Source organism: Aristolochia californica, unplaced genomic scaffold (assembly GCF_029961685.1).
Source record: "Aristolochia californica isolate CCGP_79_NKW_82.1479 unplaced genomic scaffold, dmAriCali1.0.hap1 SCAF_2, whole genome shotgun sequence".
NCBI lineage: Eukaryota > Viridiplantae > Streptophyta > Magnoliopsida > Piperales > Aristolochiaceae > Aristolochia > Aristolochia californica.
The window spans coordinates 4,984,885-5,002,227 of record NW_027181881.1 but is presented as its reverse complement, the minus strand read 5'-3'; the positions used below and the strand labels follow the sequence as shown (position 1 = coordinate 5,002,227).

General features: G+C 38.2%; 1 protein-coding gene across 1 annotated transcript; it reads left to right on the top strand.

Annotated features, from left to right (window-relative positions):
- Positions 1-183: 183 nt before the first annotated feature.
- Positions 184-15,836, top strand: LOC137955490 (prolyl 4-hydroxylase 2-like). Its single transcript, XM_068802453.1, has 7 exons — positions 184-482; positions 566-623; positions 750-854; positions 14,339-14,396; positions 14,571-14,746; positions 14,916-14,985; positions 15,351-15,836. Exons 1-7 carry the CDS (start codon positions 331-333, stop codon positions 15,644-15,646), a joined length of 915 nt encoding a protein of 304 aa, XP_068658554.1. The 5' UTR covers positions 184-330; the 3' UTR covers positions 15,647-15,836.
- Positions 15,837-17,343: the final 1,507 nt, after the last annotated feature.

Below are 17,343 nucleotides of genomic sequence, written 5' to 3'. Positions count from 1 at the left end.
ATGGAGCTTTACAAGGCTATGGGGTCTTATGAAAATGCTTCGGAGTTCATGTTAAAACATGGACGGATACAGGTGGATTAATAACAGCTGCCTGAAGAATTTTATAAGTTGAGCATATAATTCGAGCATTAAAAATAGAAAAAACGGACAAAGAAGGAAAAAAGAGTGGGCTTTTCGTTTTTGACTTTCTTTAAAAAGTGACGGGGAAAAAAACGATAGACGAAGTGCCCGTTAAACAAGGAAACGGTCTGACGGTGTTCAGCTGTGCAGTTCAGACACGAAGATACGAAAGGAACGAAAATTAACTGTAACTTTTGTGCCTCTTTCCAGATGATCCAATTTACAGCTAGGTTTTCTCTTCTTGCATTTGCGTCTCTGCTTTCCATCGCTTCTTTGTTTCATGGATCTTCGTGTTCTTATGGCGGTTCGCCTGGTTCGATCATCTCTGCCTCCAAAGTCAAACAGATCTCCTGGAGACCGAGGTCGCTTCCTTGGCTCTTCTCATTCATCTTTTTTATTTATTTATTCACTAGCTTCATTTTGTTTCTGAATCCAATTTTTGCAGAGCTTTCGTGTATGAAAAGTTTCTCACGGACGAGGAATGCGATCATCTGATTTCGATTGTGAGTGGGTTTTGTTGAAATCAGAACTATAGCTCTTCCAATTTATAATTCGATCATTTAGGGATGTCTAGCTGAACTGCTCCCTTTCGGTAAATTGTGGATTGATTTTATTTGGGTGCTGAATAGGCGAAGTCGGAGCTCAAAAGATCAGCAGTAGCAGATAGCACGTCAGGCAAAAGCAAGCTCAGTGAAGTTCGTACCAGCTCAGGAATGTTTATAGAAAAGGGAAAGGTAGTATTCTACTGTTTCTTGAATTGTTTCTTCTCATTTAGGTTGATCTTGTATGAGCTCCGTCATATACAACTTAATTGAGATTTGGTTTGCTTCAAGAGCGTTTTCACAAGTGTCAATTGATGGCAGTAAAGCTTTAAACACCGGAAATTGAGGGGTTGATGTCTCTATCACAGTGATTAATAATTTTGACCAGTCGTTTCTTTCACAGATCCCTTTATTCATTTTCCTATATTTGGTTTGGGGTCATAAGTGGTCAACCGATGGGTGCTCCATTTGAAAACACCTATCAAACATACAGAAGACAAATTATTAAGTACCAAAACACAGGGATCGTCCTTGACTAATGAAGGCATTTCCTAGTTTTATAAGATTCCCTGCAAAACCTGATATTTTCTGTCTTGTTTGCTTCTGATGGATTTTGCCCACAGTTTGCTCTTAATAACTTACAGCTATGCATGATTTTTAATAGCAGAGTGATGCTACCTGGAGTAATCTCCATTTTTTATTAGTTCAATTGATACTATTGGCATTTGTATGAAAGTGTCTTGTTTTACTGGTGGATCCATATGTTTTTTTGTATATCATTGGCACTGCTGTTCTTGGTTGGACATGAGGATGAAGAGGTCCAACCTTATAGGCGGTACTAGGTTGATACTGATAATGTAGTTAGTTTATTATCACATTTATTTAGTTTTCTTTATTTTTGGATGTTGGTTAGACGCAAAATAGCCAAAGTCCTGGTAAAACTTGAATCCAAGACTTCATAGTAAAAAACCCTGATATAATAATTGTGCCAAAAAAGTCCAGTGTACTATTAATGCAGAGTGAAATATTTCATCTGATCTATATGTGTTCTCTAAAGATTCTTTTTACTTTTTTTTTAAGAAAAAAAGGGTGATTGTCTCTAAATATTCCAATCTTACTTTTGAAGCCATTACAGCTGCGGGAATTAGGAGCATGATTGAGCAACAGCTATCTGAATATTAGGGGTTTATTGTTGTTGAAAGCAGTCAATGGGTTAAAATCTTTGTGTGCATCCTATTATAGGTTGTTCATTGATAATAACGTGGTTCATTGATTCTAACATCAATCATTTCTAGGAAGAAGGTTCTTGTTTATTCCCTAGATGTAATTATTCAAATTCACCAATTTTCATTAAATGCTTATTATTCTCTTCTCTCCTGTAGAGAATGGTGAGTAACTGATGCCTAGGATGGCCCTCTTTTTAAATCAATTCCACTACTATCACTCCCAGAGATGATAATATCATCATATATTATAACCACAGCAATCCCAAATTTTCTTTTTTAAATAGATACAAAATAATCTGAATTTGATGTTGTAAACCCAGATGTCATAATATCATTAATAAACTTCTTAAAAACCATGCTTTATGACTGTTTTAATCCATAAATTGCATTATGAAGTTTTGATACCTTATTTCTCGCTCCATGAGCAACAAACCCTAGTGGTTGCTCCGTATACGCTTCATCATGAAGGTTTCCATAAAGAAATGCATTCTTTACAACAAGTTGGAATAAGGGCCATCCCAAATTAACAGCTACAGATAGGAGAACTTGGATTGAGCTCAGTTTTGCAATAGGAGAAAATGTGTCAAAGTAGTCAACACCATAAGTTTGGGTATACCCCTTTGTAACCAGTCATGCCTTATACCTTTCCAGACTACCATCTGCATGCTGTAAACACCCATCTACAACCAACAAAAAATCCCCCTGGAGGTGGATCAGTCAAAACCTGTGTTTCTAGATATAAGTGCAGTTATTTCCTCTTGTAAAGCAGCTAGCCACAGAGGAATACTCATGACCTCAATATGTGACTTGGGAATGGAAATAGATAAAAGGGAAAAAGAAAATGATTTTAAAGAATTAGATAAAAGCTTAAAGGACGCTTAATACAAGAATGCACATCTTTTTTAAGAATTATAGGCAAGTCAAGATCAGAAGAATGATTTCCGGGTAAGTTAGACTAAGGTAGAGGGATAGTGAATGGGGGGAGCTGATCATTTGATGTAGGAGATATATCTGTAGCTTGACCATCCTGTAGGGCTGGCATGGGAAGTGGTGTAACACCATTCCTATTAGAACTAGAGGACAAAAAGTAAGGAGTAGAATCAAAGAAACTCACATCAGCAGATATATAGATCTTATGAGTGACAGGATCAAAACATTTATAACCTTTTTTTAATTTGGAATAACCCAAAAAAATATACTTGATAGAACGAGGAGTTTACTTGTCCTTGAGATGACCAGGAGCATAGACAAAGCATACACAATCAAATACATGAGAAGATAAGGAAAATCGTACAATTTGAATTGAAATGCCAAACTGACTTTTTATTTCAGCATAATTTTTTTGCAAAACCTCAAATCTATCCTTTAACAGAAATACCTATGCTACCCTACTAAAATCATTTATGAAAGTAATGAAATACTGAAAACCAAATTCACTGGACACTTTACATGGTCCTCACACATCAAAATGAACAAGCTGAACAAACTAGAACTACTAGGTCCATTTTTTTCCTGGGAAAGTGATTTTTAGATGCTTTCTGAACTCACATGACTCATAAAACAACGGAAAATTACTTTTTAAAAAAGGAACTAGAACTCGTAACTTCTCTAAAGAAGGGTAACCCAGCTTGCGTAGATGTGGTCTGCATTACTTTTTTATGGGAATGAATATGATCTGCCAGATAGTACAGCACTTCTTGTTCATGCCCTCTACCAATCATCATTTGTGTTTGGATTTCTTGAAAGAAACACAGAAGGATAAAATGTGATGGAACAATTTAATCTTTTTGTAAGCTGGCTTACAAACAACAAATTAACAGGGAAGTCTGGAACATATAGAACAAAATGAAGAGTGGACAGAAGTGGAGACTTGAATGTATCCTTCTCCAAGAACTTTGGAGGAGCATCCTCATATACCAATAATCCAATATATGCAAAGAGAGTCTGGAATCAATTACCCAAGATGCAGAAGGAGAGGAGTAAAAAACAGAGGTACCTGATTAACAAAAGATGCAGAGGTGGAGGTAGAATATGAGACTGTGGCAGCATATAAGGATTATTAACTGCCATGCACTGCTGCATCAGATTACTCAAATCATCTCTACTCATCATCACCATAGCCTGTTCAGTGGTAGAAGAGGCAGAATTCTGATTTTGATTCACAGTATGAGCTCTAGGGTTTTACCAAATTTGATCCTGCACTTGTTGGAAGGATGATTGTTCTTTCCATAGTGCACACAAGGTTTTTTCCACTGATTTCTACCTTATCCTCAACCTTGCCCACTTATCAACTTGCTATTCTCTTTCTGCTGAAAAAAACTAGTGGAGTCATAAAATCAATACCGAAGACTCACCCTTTGGTTTGGCTGCTTGTATTACTGGTTCAGCTCTAACCACTTAAGGCAGTACTTCCTCAAAAATAGCTTTTTCTTTGCTTGTTAAGGTTTGAGCTCTAATTTTTTCATACGCTAATCCTAGACTTTGTAAGAATCGAGTGACTCTGTATCTTCACATTGTCTCTCTGTTACATTACGTCTGAAGTCAAGGGGTGATAATTAACAATCTCTTGCCAGACACCTTCTAATTTCCCCACATACTCCATAACATCTCGATCACCTCTTTGAATAGTAAAATACTTGGTGTAAAGCTCATACAAACCTTGACATATTCTACTTCTGTGACATTAATGTCTTCAAACCTTTCTATATGGCATAAGCCATCTTGGAATACACGATTTGGCTCTGAATAATTGACTCCATACTGTTAATGAGCCAAAACATCACCAAAAAATTATCGGCCTTCCATGCAATTGATGGATTCATATGAGGCTCAAACAAAATATTCTCCTATTTTTAAGCACCAACGTGTATCTCAACAGGTCAAGACCACATTAAGAAAGTATTTCCATTTAAGTTTATAGTAGTAATTGGACCATGGTGGCTCTCCTTGTCATGTGAGTTATCAGAGTGCCACAGGAGACAACTTCTCCACTTTCTGACATGATTAACCAAAGAAACTAATACCAAACAAAGGACGAAAAACAAAACAGAGATTAGATAAGCTGCATTAGATAGTGGATATCTGAGAAGCTACACCAAACTCAGGTACCAAGACAAACTGCTGAAGCAATTATTTAATGAATGACTAACTCAGATAGCGTACATATTTACACGTATAACCTCCATATTTCAGAGAAAGCATGGATGAAAACCACAAAACCAAGCTCTAGACCAGAAACAACTTCTTTAACAGAACCAGAAATCTTTGTTTGATTGATGTAAAGGATTATTAGTTGCTAATCAATGCAGGAACCAACAACAGATACAAGTATATACAGTTATGCTTCTAACCTCGATAGACTCCAGAATTTTAAACATGCTCAAACAAGATTGATAAATTCGGAACTAAAAGAACTGCATGCTACTGTATTCGACTTGTGATATAGAACTCAGATTTGCATTCAGCAATCTATTTCATGATTAAACAAACAGAAATAAGGATTGACTAGTCCCAGAAACAATGAAAAAAATGAGAAAAAAACAGGAGCTTGAGAGTCTTTGTGCGAGAACTTTCAATCCAGAATAGGAAAGGCTTACCTAAACTGGATAGGGAACTTACTGCTTCTAAATCTCCATTAATCTACCTTTGATCTCAGAAATTCGTCACTGCTCTGATACCATGAAAATCTGGATCAATCCCTGATTAACTTCTGGTATAATGCGGATTGAGAAAGAGAAATAATGAACTTGAACTTAGGTTAAATGAGAAGAAGAAAGAAGAGATAAGCTAGGAAGAGATGAGAAGAAGTTTGAGAGAAAGAGGAGACCTGAGGGAAGAAGACGAGTTGTTGGAAAAACAAGTCCTCCCTCTCTCTCTTGTATTATAAGGACATTTACAATATGTCATAAATACCCTCGACACTACATAAAATAACCTACATGTCCTTGTCCCCCATGCATATACATTTAAACTCTTTAATTTTCACACACTCTAATTATTCTTACTTTTGAAGCCATTACAGCTGTGGGAACTAGGAGCATGATCAAGCAACAACTATCTGAATATTAGGGGTTTATTGTTGTTGGAAGCAGTCAAGGGGGTTAAAAACTTTGCATGCATCCTTTTGTAGGTGGTTCATTGATTCTAACATCAATCATTTCTAGGAAGAAGGTTCCTGTTTATTCGCTAGATGTTTTTTTTCAAATTCACCAATTTTCATAGAATGCATATAATCATCTTCTCTCCTGTAGAGAATGGTGAGGAACTGATGCCTAAGACGGCCCTCTTTATAAAAATTATTTTTACAGAAATGGATTTATACGGGCATTTGATTCTTTCTGACAAAAAGAGAGACAGGGTGTGTGTAATTTACCATTTCTGAACATTGCTGTTTACCCTTCTGTGTACCAGAAAGTTTCTAGGGGACCATAACTTTCTGTTAGTTATTTGGGAATTTTTGCTTGATGTTTATGTAAAGTCTTCAATTTAGAAAAATGTTCGTGACTGGTGGCATACTGGTTTTACTTTCTCCCATTTTATTAGCAATGGAAATCCATTGGTTTGTGCTTTCCTTTTGCCCTGTTGCACAATCTCAGCTTTTGGTTCTGTTTATGAATGCAGCTACCATAAAATTTTGCGGGTGTGACAATGGTAAGTCATAGCAAATGGGTGCTCGAAGGTCCCACAACCCAAACTGTGTTTTGTGGATCTCTCATGATTATGCATATCGGGCCTAGCACTTGTGGTTCTAGCTTTATCTGTCTAATGCTTGTTGCAGCCATCCTTAGTCTTTTACTTCATGTAGAATCATGGATTCATGAGATTAATATATTTTATACCACACTGAGAAACCATTTGGAAATCACAACTGATGTAATGATCTCAGACATTTGTAAACGTTGATAGTCCCATGTCAGATTTAGAATCAACAATTTAGTATTACTACCTTGGTTGAGTGTCTAAATCTGACTTGGTTCTACTCTCAACCAAGGTATTAATACTAAATTCATATGTTTATAAATATTTAGTGTTAATACCATGAATAGGTCCAAAGTCAAAATGTTAGTATTTTCTCTTTTTTTAAATACCTAAAGTTAATTTCTAAGTTAAAATCTTCTTTTTTTTTCTTTAAAATGTTGATAGCTTTATTGCATTAAATAGAAGAAAACATTACATTATAGCAGACCCCGGATGGGACTATGGGCTCCAGTGATCAAGCGGCTTGAGCGACGCCTCTCCACATAAAAAGGTAGGATGCTCTCCAAGGCGCGTAGATTGATCCTCTTAAACTCATGCTTCGTGGGTATTCCTAACTACTTCCTCTCTTTCCTGGCTTGCCCTAACTCTATTAGCCGGCGCATTGACATGATCAAGAGACGTTTTCTGTGGTGTGACACTGGAAATGAGTTTCACTATCACCTTGTCAGTTGGGATGAAGTGTGTAGGCCAAAGTCTTTGGGTTGGCTCGGGATCAGACACACCAAGGAAATGGAGCATGCTCTATTGCTCAAGTGGTTCTGGAAGCTCAACTCTTCCTTGGGGTCTTTGTGGAAGCCAATGGTTGCCTTCAAGCTTCGGCATCTTGGAGATAGATCGATCATTGATGGCAACTGTTGTCATCTCTCCCCCATCTGGAAGACCATGTTTCATTTGTTCTCCACATTCCACATTGCCATTCGGTTCTTTTTTGGGGATGGCTCAAGTCTGCGGTTATGGACAGATTGGTGGTCGGGCGATGGCTCTCTTCCCTCATCTTATCCACCACTGCTTCAGCTCACCACTAGTCGCAACTTACCTGTTTCTGACTCTTGGGGGAATGGCTCATGGAATTTTTGCCTTAGACGTGGCCTTACTGATGAGGAAGCCATTTCTGTATGTGGCCTGATTGATAGTCTTGATAGTGTTATGGTCCGCCCTCAGACGGCTGACCGGATGATTTGGCTCCCTGATGACAGCGAGCGATTCTCAGTCTCCTCAGCCTACCTCCATCTTATGGGATGGACCAAGCCACCCGCCCCCCATCCGATAGTTTTTGCTTGGCACCTCTCAGCCCCGCCCAAGGTGAAGTTTTTTCTTTGGAATGCCACACGTAACAAGATCCTCACTGCAAACAACCTTATTAAGCGTGGCAACACCACTCCTAATCCTCTCTGCCCCTTTTGTGGGACGAAGGCTGAAACTATGAGTCACCTTTTCCTCCATTGTGGCTTCGCCTGGAAGGTCTAGACTTACATAATAAACAGTATGGGACTCGGCTTCTACATCCCACTTGACCTGAGCACCATGTGTCGTTTCTCTTCTAGGACCCGCCTTCCCAACCTGGGCAATCTTCTGCTGGTTGTCTACATTGCTTTCATGAAGGAGAGGAATTCCAAACGGTTTGACTGTGCTTTCTGCTCTGTTGTAGAGGTTTCCTACATCGCCACACTCATCTCTACCTAGATCTACACACGGAAAGAATTCATTTGCCTCTCTTGTTCCCCGGTCCGCACCAACTGGAAGATTATTGCTCAGATGTCTGTCCCCTCTGCCCCCCGCAGAGTTTTTGTTTGGGAGTCTCCACCCACTGGATATTATAAGTTGAACTTTGATGGTAATGCCTTTGGGAACCCGGGTTTGGCTGGTTTTGGCAGAGTGGTTTTTTATCCGAGCGGCACTACCATACTCTCTTACTCTGGCCCTCTCAGAATTGCTAACTTGACCACTGCTGAGCTCTCTGGTCTCCTTCACGGCTTGCATCTTTTTCAAGATGGCTTCAGTGATCCCCTTATCGTGGAAGGAGATTCCAAGGTCGTCATTGAATGGTGTTCCACCTCATCCTTCCCTCCATGGCGTCACTGGCAGATTTTTCTTGATATTTTGGACATTGTATCTACCATTTCTTGTACTTGGTCTCATAAATTACGTCCCCCCTCAATCTCTTGTTGTTAGGGGAGGTCCTCCTTGATGTATCTTCCCTTTCTTTGAAATAAAATTATCAACATTTCAAAAAAAAAAGAAAACATTACAATTACAAGGGGAATTTCCCCAAGATTACAAAGAAGGGGAAGACACACAGTGTCATGCTAAGGGAACACTCAATCTCTAGCTAGGCAGTCTGTAAGGATAATGGTTGAGTGAGGACGTGCCTCCATTCAACCTTACGTGAGAAGAAGCCATTAATTTCATCGAAATTCAAAAAAAAAGAAAAAAGTCTAACACTCATTTTCTTCTACTATCAATTTATTTTTGTTGAATTTCTGAAAAAAAAATTCACTAACTTTTTGTAATTTGAGTACAATGAGCCTCTATTTATAATAGAGGAAACAAGTAGAATCCAATTATAATTAAATTACCCTTGTCCTGGGGACACCCAAAGTTAAACACCAAAAGATAAGTCCTAGATCAATTGAACAACTGAACATAAATAGAAGACTAACATAACTAACACACCTTTAACTAAGACTCTTCTGTGAGACTTTTGTAAGTCTCCACCATATTAATTCTAGCTCTGTGATACTTCTTGCTGTGAGAGTCATATAAGACTCTTTGTTAAGCACCTAGCCAATACTACCCAAAAGATCGACCTGTTAGGAGCGGAAGACATAGATACTTAACCCAGGACCATAACATTACACCCCGCCCGCCCGAGCAGAAGACCACGGCGGCCTTAACACAGCAACGGAGACCGAATTAACGGCGACCGCCAAGGGCGTGCGGTCCACACTGCGTCGTGCAATCGCGGGGATTCGAAGTCGGGACGTAGCGCTAGCTCTAATACCAAATGTTAAGCACCTAGCCAATACTACCCAAAAGACCGACCTGTTAGGAGCGGAAGATATAGGTACTTAACCCAGGACCATAACACTCTTCCATACCTGTTCTTCAACACTCCCCTTTAAGCTAGAGTTTATAACTTCAACTTATAATGAAAAAGATTTTTAGTCTTCAATCTTCATTGGCTAATTTTTTTTCATAGATGTAAAATCTTCATCTTTTGTTTTCCCCCTTTTTTGAATATTTTGGTCAAATAAAAATTACCACAATATGCGGAATAAAGTACCTCTTTCTTGTACTTTTTTGTACTTTTCCCCCTTAAGTTGGGGATGAAAAGGATATAGAGATCTAACTTGGATAAAACACAACATGGGAGAAGAAAATCATTCTTAGTCATACGACAAAGCTCCATATACCAATCAAAATGGTCATAGTCTGAAACACACTCTTCTCAATTTTAAAAGCGGAAAAACGGCCTAACTTTAGATCATAACAAAGTGATTACTCACATTTTAAGGGTAGACTCGAGCTAGATGTTGGGCACACTCCTATACTTTTTAGGTAGCAGGTTTAGGCATTGCTCTGAAGTCATGAAAAATGCAAGATGACAAAGGGAAGAAATACTAGAGGAAAACAACTTTAATCGAAATGAGGTGACTATAAGGTTAGAACTTAATAGATTTGACCAAGTGTAACTTTTTTTGGGTGAGCATAATTTTTGGAGATGACAATGCGGAAGATACACAACTAAGTAGCAAAAATGCAAAAAACTTAAAACAACATAGAAGCAGGATATCGTATATCTGAACAAGCACAACATGGATTTGACCAAAAATATCTGATTAGAAGATAAATTTTCCTAAAAAACTAGGACTCTAGGCGAAAAAGAAACTCAATTTACGTCAACACAGGGAGAGATAATAGGAGAGAAAAAGGAAAAGTAGAGATTTTTGGTAGAACTATTAACCTTTGGTACTTTTGATATCCATATCTCTCAAAATATAGCTCAGAATCACAAACGGTTTGTTGGTCAAGAAACTACACTCAAAGAGCTTTAAGTTGATACCCAATTCACATAAAAAACTTCGTTCTTGAATCTGTTATGACCACTTGATTTGTTTTTTTCTTTTTCTTTTGTAGCATGACTCTTACCAATTTCAATATGATTATTTCCTTCTATATAGGTCGGATTGACATGAAAGTTGCTCCTTTTGAAACTCAATTTCGATATATTTCATTCAATTACAAATATACTTATTTTGAGAGAAAATCTAATAGATTTCGAACTCTGCAATCTTGCCAAACTGAGTAATCTTTCTTCTTTGGCCAACATGACCATTGACTCTCCCCATATGGGTACTCCCTCTAGAAAACTTAGATTGAGAATAGGTTTGATAGGTTAAAATTTTGACTTACAAATCTTTCTTTTAACATATAATTCTCTATATAAACCGTTCTTGATAGCATAAAATGCCTCGAAAATTGAATATTTTTGTTGGTGCTCGAACCTTTGCTACTTCAAATATTGATATTTCTTTGTAGAAAACTTTGATTGCCAAAATTCTCTTTTGCGTTAGAAAATGGACTTAAAGATCTTTCTGTCAATATATTATTTGTTATATGAAAAGTTCAGTATGGAGGTGCAAACACCAAGGAAACAAATGGTACTGGGACAAGAAAGAAATAAAAACGTAGAATAGAATCTAAACTACTAGGGATGATAAACCAAAAAAAGATCACATTATCTTTGTGGGTTGACCAAGTCAACTCACAAAACCTACTTTAATACCATGTTGAATTTCTAGTAAAGAGAAATACTTCACTGACTTCTTGTAATTTGAGTACAATGAGTCTCTATTTATATGGAGGAAACAAGTAAAATTCAATTATTATTTAACTACCTTGTCCCAGTTACATCCAAAGTTAAACACTAAAAGAATGTCCTAGAACAATTGAACATAAATAGAAGACTGACATAACTAAAACACCTTTAACGGAGACTCCTTTGTGAGTCCTCTTGTGAAACTCCTGTAAGACTACCATATTAATTTTGGCTCTGTGAGATTTCTTGTTGTGGGAGTTATATAAGACTCTTCCATACCTGCCCTTCAACACTTTCCTTTCGTCTTTCTCCTCATTTTCTTGGTTTCTCTATCTTCTTTTTCTTCTCTAGGTTTTGTTGATGATATGTTAGTGGGAATAGTCCCATATAGCTAATTCTTAAGAAAAATGTTAGAAAAATATTATGGTTATTAGTTAGGAAAAGACCTAACTTAGGTTAGTCATTTAGGGAGGAACATGGACCTAACTTAAACAAGGTATCAGAGTAGGACGTCTACCTCATTGGGTCTAGTTTGTGTCCCGTTACATTATACCTTGTTTGTGTTAGGAATTAGATGCCCTAATTCCAAACTAACGAGAACAATAATAATAAACACGGAAGAAAAGAAAAACAAGCACGAAAACAAACACAACAAGATTTATACAAGTTCGCCTCAAGGTGAGACTACGTCTTATCTTCCGCCGCTGCAATAATCCACTATGAAGATGAAATAGTTTACAAGAGAAATCGCATACTTACATGTGTTTCCCTCTAACCTCTCGGGCTGCAACTCGATATGCTCCTCTAATTAAGATGATAAAACCCTAATAGCGGCGCCCCTCAATTATAAAGAGAAAATTAGGCAACCGCGATACAAGAGTAAAATTCCCAAACTAACCTTAATGAAATAACAGTTAATATATCGTGGACAGGGTGGGGGCTCCGCCTCCACACCCCCATGAGGGGGGGGCCTCTGTCCCCCACGGCAATCTGACCGCGCAGGTCGATCCGCAACCAACTCAGCGTAGGGCATTAATTAGGCTCCACAACTTAACAATTTGTGTTAGCCACCTCTTAGGCTCATTGTCCATTTGTATAAGTCTGTGTGTGAGGGGCAGTGTTAGTAGGAATAGCCCCACACAATTAAGTGTTAAAAAAATTCCTATGGTTATTAGTTGGGAAAATACTTCCTAACTTTTGTTAGTCATTTTGGATGGACTCTCCACCCAACTTTAACATAACAAAAAGAGAAAAAGTGAGAGTTTTTTTTTAGCAAGAAAGCCCTTTAACATCTCTCTTTCATTGTCTTCCTCCTCTCTTCTTCCCCTTCTTCTTTTCTTCTTTTTCTTTCTTCTCTAGTTTTCTGCTTTGTCCATCACTAATTCCACAAAATTGTAGAAACTCTAACTATTTCACGAAAAAGAGAACGTTATACTGGCTGTAGAAAAACAATAAAATCAACCATACTCCCCCTTTTGAGTGAGGAAAATCTAAATAATATAAAAAAGATCTCACATTTTGCAAAAATAGAAAAAAAATCGGAACTGAGCAAATATACTAATCCACCTTTTGCAATGATTCCATGAAGAAAGGCGTCTAACTCTGAGGTTGTTACAGTAGAGGTACCTTATCTAAATTCTTCTACTAGGTTGAGGATCAGGTTTACATTCAATATAGGATTATTCTTCAACACTCTGCCTATGGCCCCAAACATACTGATCAATTTAGGTGGAGGCCTAACTATCAATGGAAGCATACTATACCTGCTCTAATATCATGAACTAGCATGCAAACTCAAAAGCTCAAGCTTAGAGTGTAGAGGGCTAACCCAAGTCCTTGTAGTAAGTCATGGATCAGTCCCCATTTAAAAAAAAAAAATCCATTTAAAAAAAGAAGATGTGGATCAATCAAAATCTTATATGGGCCTTTTTAACAGTATCCACCGTTTGATGATATATTTGGAGGTCTTATTGGAGTTTACTTGTTAATTTCTTCTTAGTAGAGTTTGCTTGGCAAAACTGTTCATAGTTGTTCATCTTGTTGGTAGGATGAGATGGAAGTTACGAGACTATTCTATTGCTTTTAAAGAAAATGTGAAACAAAATTTTACGTCTCCCATTTTGCCTTTTGGCCTGGCTATCCAAAATCAAGAACTATAATTTGAAGTATGGCTTACACTGAATGGGAATCATTCATTCAACGTCTGAGAGCCAATCTCCTTTTACAGCCTGTTGTTTGCTTTGACAAAAGCTTATTACTAAATGTCCTCTGTTGATTAGTGTTACCTGAGTTCATTTCTCACTGAAATAAACAAAATTTTCTCAGTGCTCATAATTAGTTATCTAGTTTAATGTGCAAAACATAGTGTTAAGACTAGGCTGACTGTGAAGCCATATTATCTGTCTTCTTATATCTTGTTGGTAGTATCAATCTTCTACATTCTGTATAAATTCTTGTCTTAGTTCTCCTAGTGCATAAGTTTCACATTAGCTAAGGCCTGGGGAAACCCTGGGTATATAAGTTTGGACTGCTCCCTAACTTTGTCATTTTGGGACTGAAAGAACCTAATAAACCTAGTGTCATAGCCAGTTTAAACTCAACTTTGTTTCTACCTTCACCATGAAGCTGAGAGGGGGTGATAATGGGTAAAAGTTCAATATGGCTATGGGGTACTCTGGGCATGTGGACATGGGAGGGGTTGTAAATGGCTAAAGTTCATACGTTGGCTATAGGAGTTGACAGATCTTGGAGTTCTATAGAGAAGTTGTTAATTTTGTTATTTACTTGCTAATTTTTTTTTCCTTGAACTGCACCATTGTTGTTGACATTACTGTATCGTTCCTATAACAGACCTATGCTTTATTCTTGTATAGGACCTTATAATTAGCAGGATAGAAGACAAAATTGCGGCATGGACATTTCTCCCTAAAGGTGCAAAAGTCTTTGAGCTTTGCCACATTTTCTTTCCCCTAGAGTAAATCTTATATTATTGTAATTATTTGATGTCTCTGGGGATCAGAATTGCAGGTTTTAACTCCAGGAATTTTGTTATTTATGGTTGAGTATTCTGAGCAGCTATCTCAGATTTGCTTATTTTTATTTCAGAAAATGGAGAGGACATGCAGGTCTTAAGATACGAACATGGGCAAAAATATGACCCTCATTATGATTACTTCGCTGACAAGGTTAACATTGCTCGAGGTGGCCACCGAATTGCTACTGTACTGATGTATCTCAGTGATGTGGAGGAAGGTGGAGAGACAGTATTTCCTATGTCTCAGGTTATTCCAATTTTTATGTTTTGTATAGGTTTTGCTTTGGTCAAGCTTTTTTAGGTTTCCCTTCATTTTCTGGACTGGTTGCATTATCTTTGCAAGGATGCAACTTTTATCTTGTGGAGGTGCTGGGATTGTTTCTATTTGAATGATACAATCATCTTGGTGGTTACAGGAACATCCACATCGTAAAGTGCCTGTGTCCGATGGTAACTTCTCAGAATGTGGCAGGCAGGGAATTGCAGGTGAGCTCCTGACATGGGTGTAATTGATAAGGGTAGATGTACTATTTTGATAAAGTTTCCTCTCTTCCGGCACCTGTCAAAAAAATGAGCTCAGAATGGTACCTATTGATCATTGAGAGGTCCATGTAACTGCATAACCGATCAGTGCTGAGAAAACACATTGGGTGATGGTCAGCACTCAGTCAAAGCGCTTGGCTTGACTGTTTCTTATGTTTGTAGTTTGTATGCACTTGATCACTGGCCCTTTCTATAGTCGGGGATGAAACCAATGGCATTTTACCTAGAGGCTTAGTGAGGTTAGTATACAGTAGTTTGATTATGCTCTAACCTGTTTTATTCTTGTCTGTCTTTCCATACAAACTTAGTCAAACCACGACGAGGAGATGCTCTTCTTTTCTTCAGTCTATATCCCAATGCAACTCCAGATACAAGCAGTCTGCATGCTGGTTGCCCAGTTATTAAAGGTGAGAAGTGGTCTGCGACTAAATGGATACATGTGGACTCGTTTGACAAGCATGTCGATGTTACGGGCACTTGCAAAGACGGGAATGCTGCTTGTGAACGATGGGCAGCACTAGGTGAATGTTCCAGAAACCCAGAATATATGGTAGGCTCCGCTGAAGTTCCCGGTTTCTGTAGGAGAAGCTGCAAGGTTTGTTAGCCAGTCTCTCCTTTTGTATTTAAAATCATTTACAAACTGTGGCCCCTCCTTTATAGCATTACGGACGGGCAGCTGTAACAGAGATTCTGGTGATCATTGGATTTATTAACTGGAACTAAATGGCTCATTCCAAGGATTAACCATGTTTGAAGAAGAAAAAAAAAGTAAAAAACTGCTTGATTTGATTTTATTTGTGTTTCTTGTTGTTGCTGTTGGTTTCTTAGGAAATCAGAAGGAAAGACGAAGGAAGATATGAATTTTGTTGTGAATCAATAAATGGAACCTTGCGGGTCTCTATCGGACGTGTGATTATCCCTTTTACCGGGAGTGCTGCCTTATCTGTTCTACACACGACAACTTTGGATACCTTCTGTTTAAACTTTAAATTGATGGAACCCCCCTTCTTTAAGGCTCGAATGTTTCATTGGTTTCTTTGTCTGTTTTCTCTAATTTCCTCATGTGGTCCTGCAACACGCCGTTGGGTCGATGAGACCCCCACGTTGGCTGGCTTATGTCGCATCCTCGACGGCGGCGAAGAAGTCCCGCCAGTGCTCACCTCTCTCCATAGAAGTGCATCTCGGTAGCTGCTCCGAGTGGTGATAAGATTCATGGAGGAAAAAGTCAGTAAGAAATAACTATCAAGGTAAAAGGACAAAACCGCAACGAAACGAGAGGATCAGCTTTGGAAAATGACTGGTTTATGTTCCTTTTCTAAGCAATAAATACCGTTTGGGAGGACTCAAATAAACCAAAACAATTTGGGGCCCTGCAACGGTAGCGACATTCTCAATAATTGGATCTTCCCTCGTCCATGTGAATAGCAGATAACAAAAAAATAAAGCCGAGCCAACGGAAGATCCCACATAAAAAAGGAAGATCCTCCGTTGAAATCTGGACGTTGTTCCAATAGTTTAATCTTAACAACTGGAAATGATGGAGCGGTAGATGCAGAAATCTGGAATCTCTATTCACATCGGAATATATCTGCACATACGACATGACCTAAGACAAGGACAGATGATAAGTCGTAGCTCTGTGTCTGATTCTTTATAGCTCCATCACGTGAACAGAGCTGTTAAGCACATGGAGGCGCTACCTTAATATCTTCGTGCCCATCTTCTTCTTCCTCTCTCTCTCTTGACAGGGTCGGAGGGGACTTTATACTTCCAATCCTCCTCAATCCTCACAGAGGAGCAAAGGAGACGATTCCCAGGCTTGGAATCATTTGATATGGGATTTGGTTGCGTTCAAAATCAATTAGGCAGCTTTTATCTTCTTCTTTTTTTTCGGGTCGATTGCTTTGTGCCGACACCTGCCGAACTTGTGCTATTTCTTAAATGTGACTGGCGCAGAGCACGGCAGCGCAGTACCTGTCTTTTGGCCTATCTAGATCATGGAAGGCAGAAAGAGAAATGGGAAAATTCTTGTAAGAAGATGACAATGGCATCTCTGCATTTTTGCAATTATCCAATGGAAAAGGATTGTACTTTTTAGCTTGGACTTGGACCACACAATAGCTGAAATGAATTCATTGGTACCGATCAAAGCAGTATACTTCTAGTTCATCTTAAAAGGGTAAAAGAATGTGCCAAGAGATTTTCGATTCATTCCCATCTTCTATCGGAAGATTGTTCGCCTTTTCTATCATTTCTTACTTGAAAGTAATGTATTTGGAGTACATGAAAAATGAAAGAAAG

What these genes read in the sequence shown, in the direction of transcription:
- LOC137955490 (XM_068802453.1), top strand. Translation starts at nt 331, where the DNA reads ATGATCCAATTTACAGCTAGGTTTTCTCTTCTTGCATTTGCGTCTCTG. An exon ending in TGTTTATAGAAAAGGGAAAG is followed by an intron (nt 855 to 14,338) that starts GTAGTATTCTAC and finishes ATTCTTGTATAG; the next exon opens with GACCTTATAATTAGCAGGAT. An exon ending in CAGTATTTCCTATGTCTCAG is followed by an intron (nt 14,747 to 14,915) that starts GTTATTCCAATT and finishes TGGTGGTTACAG; the next exon opens with GAACATCCACATCGTAAAGT.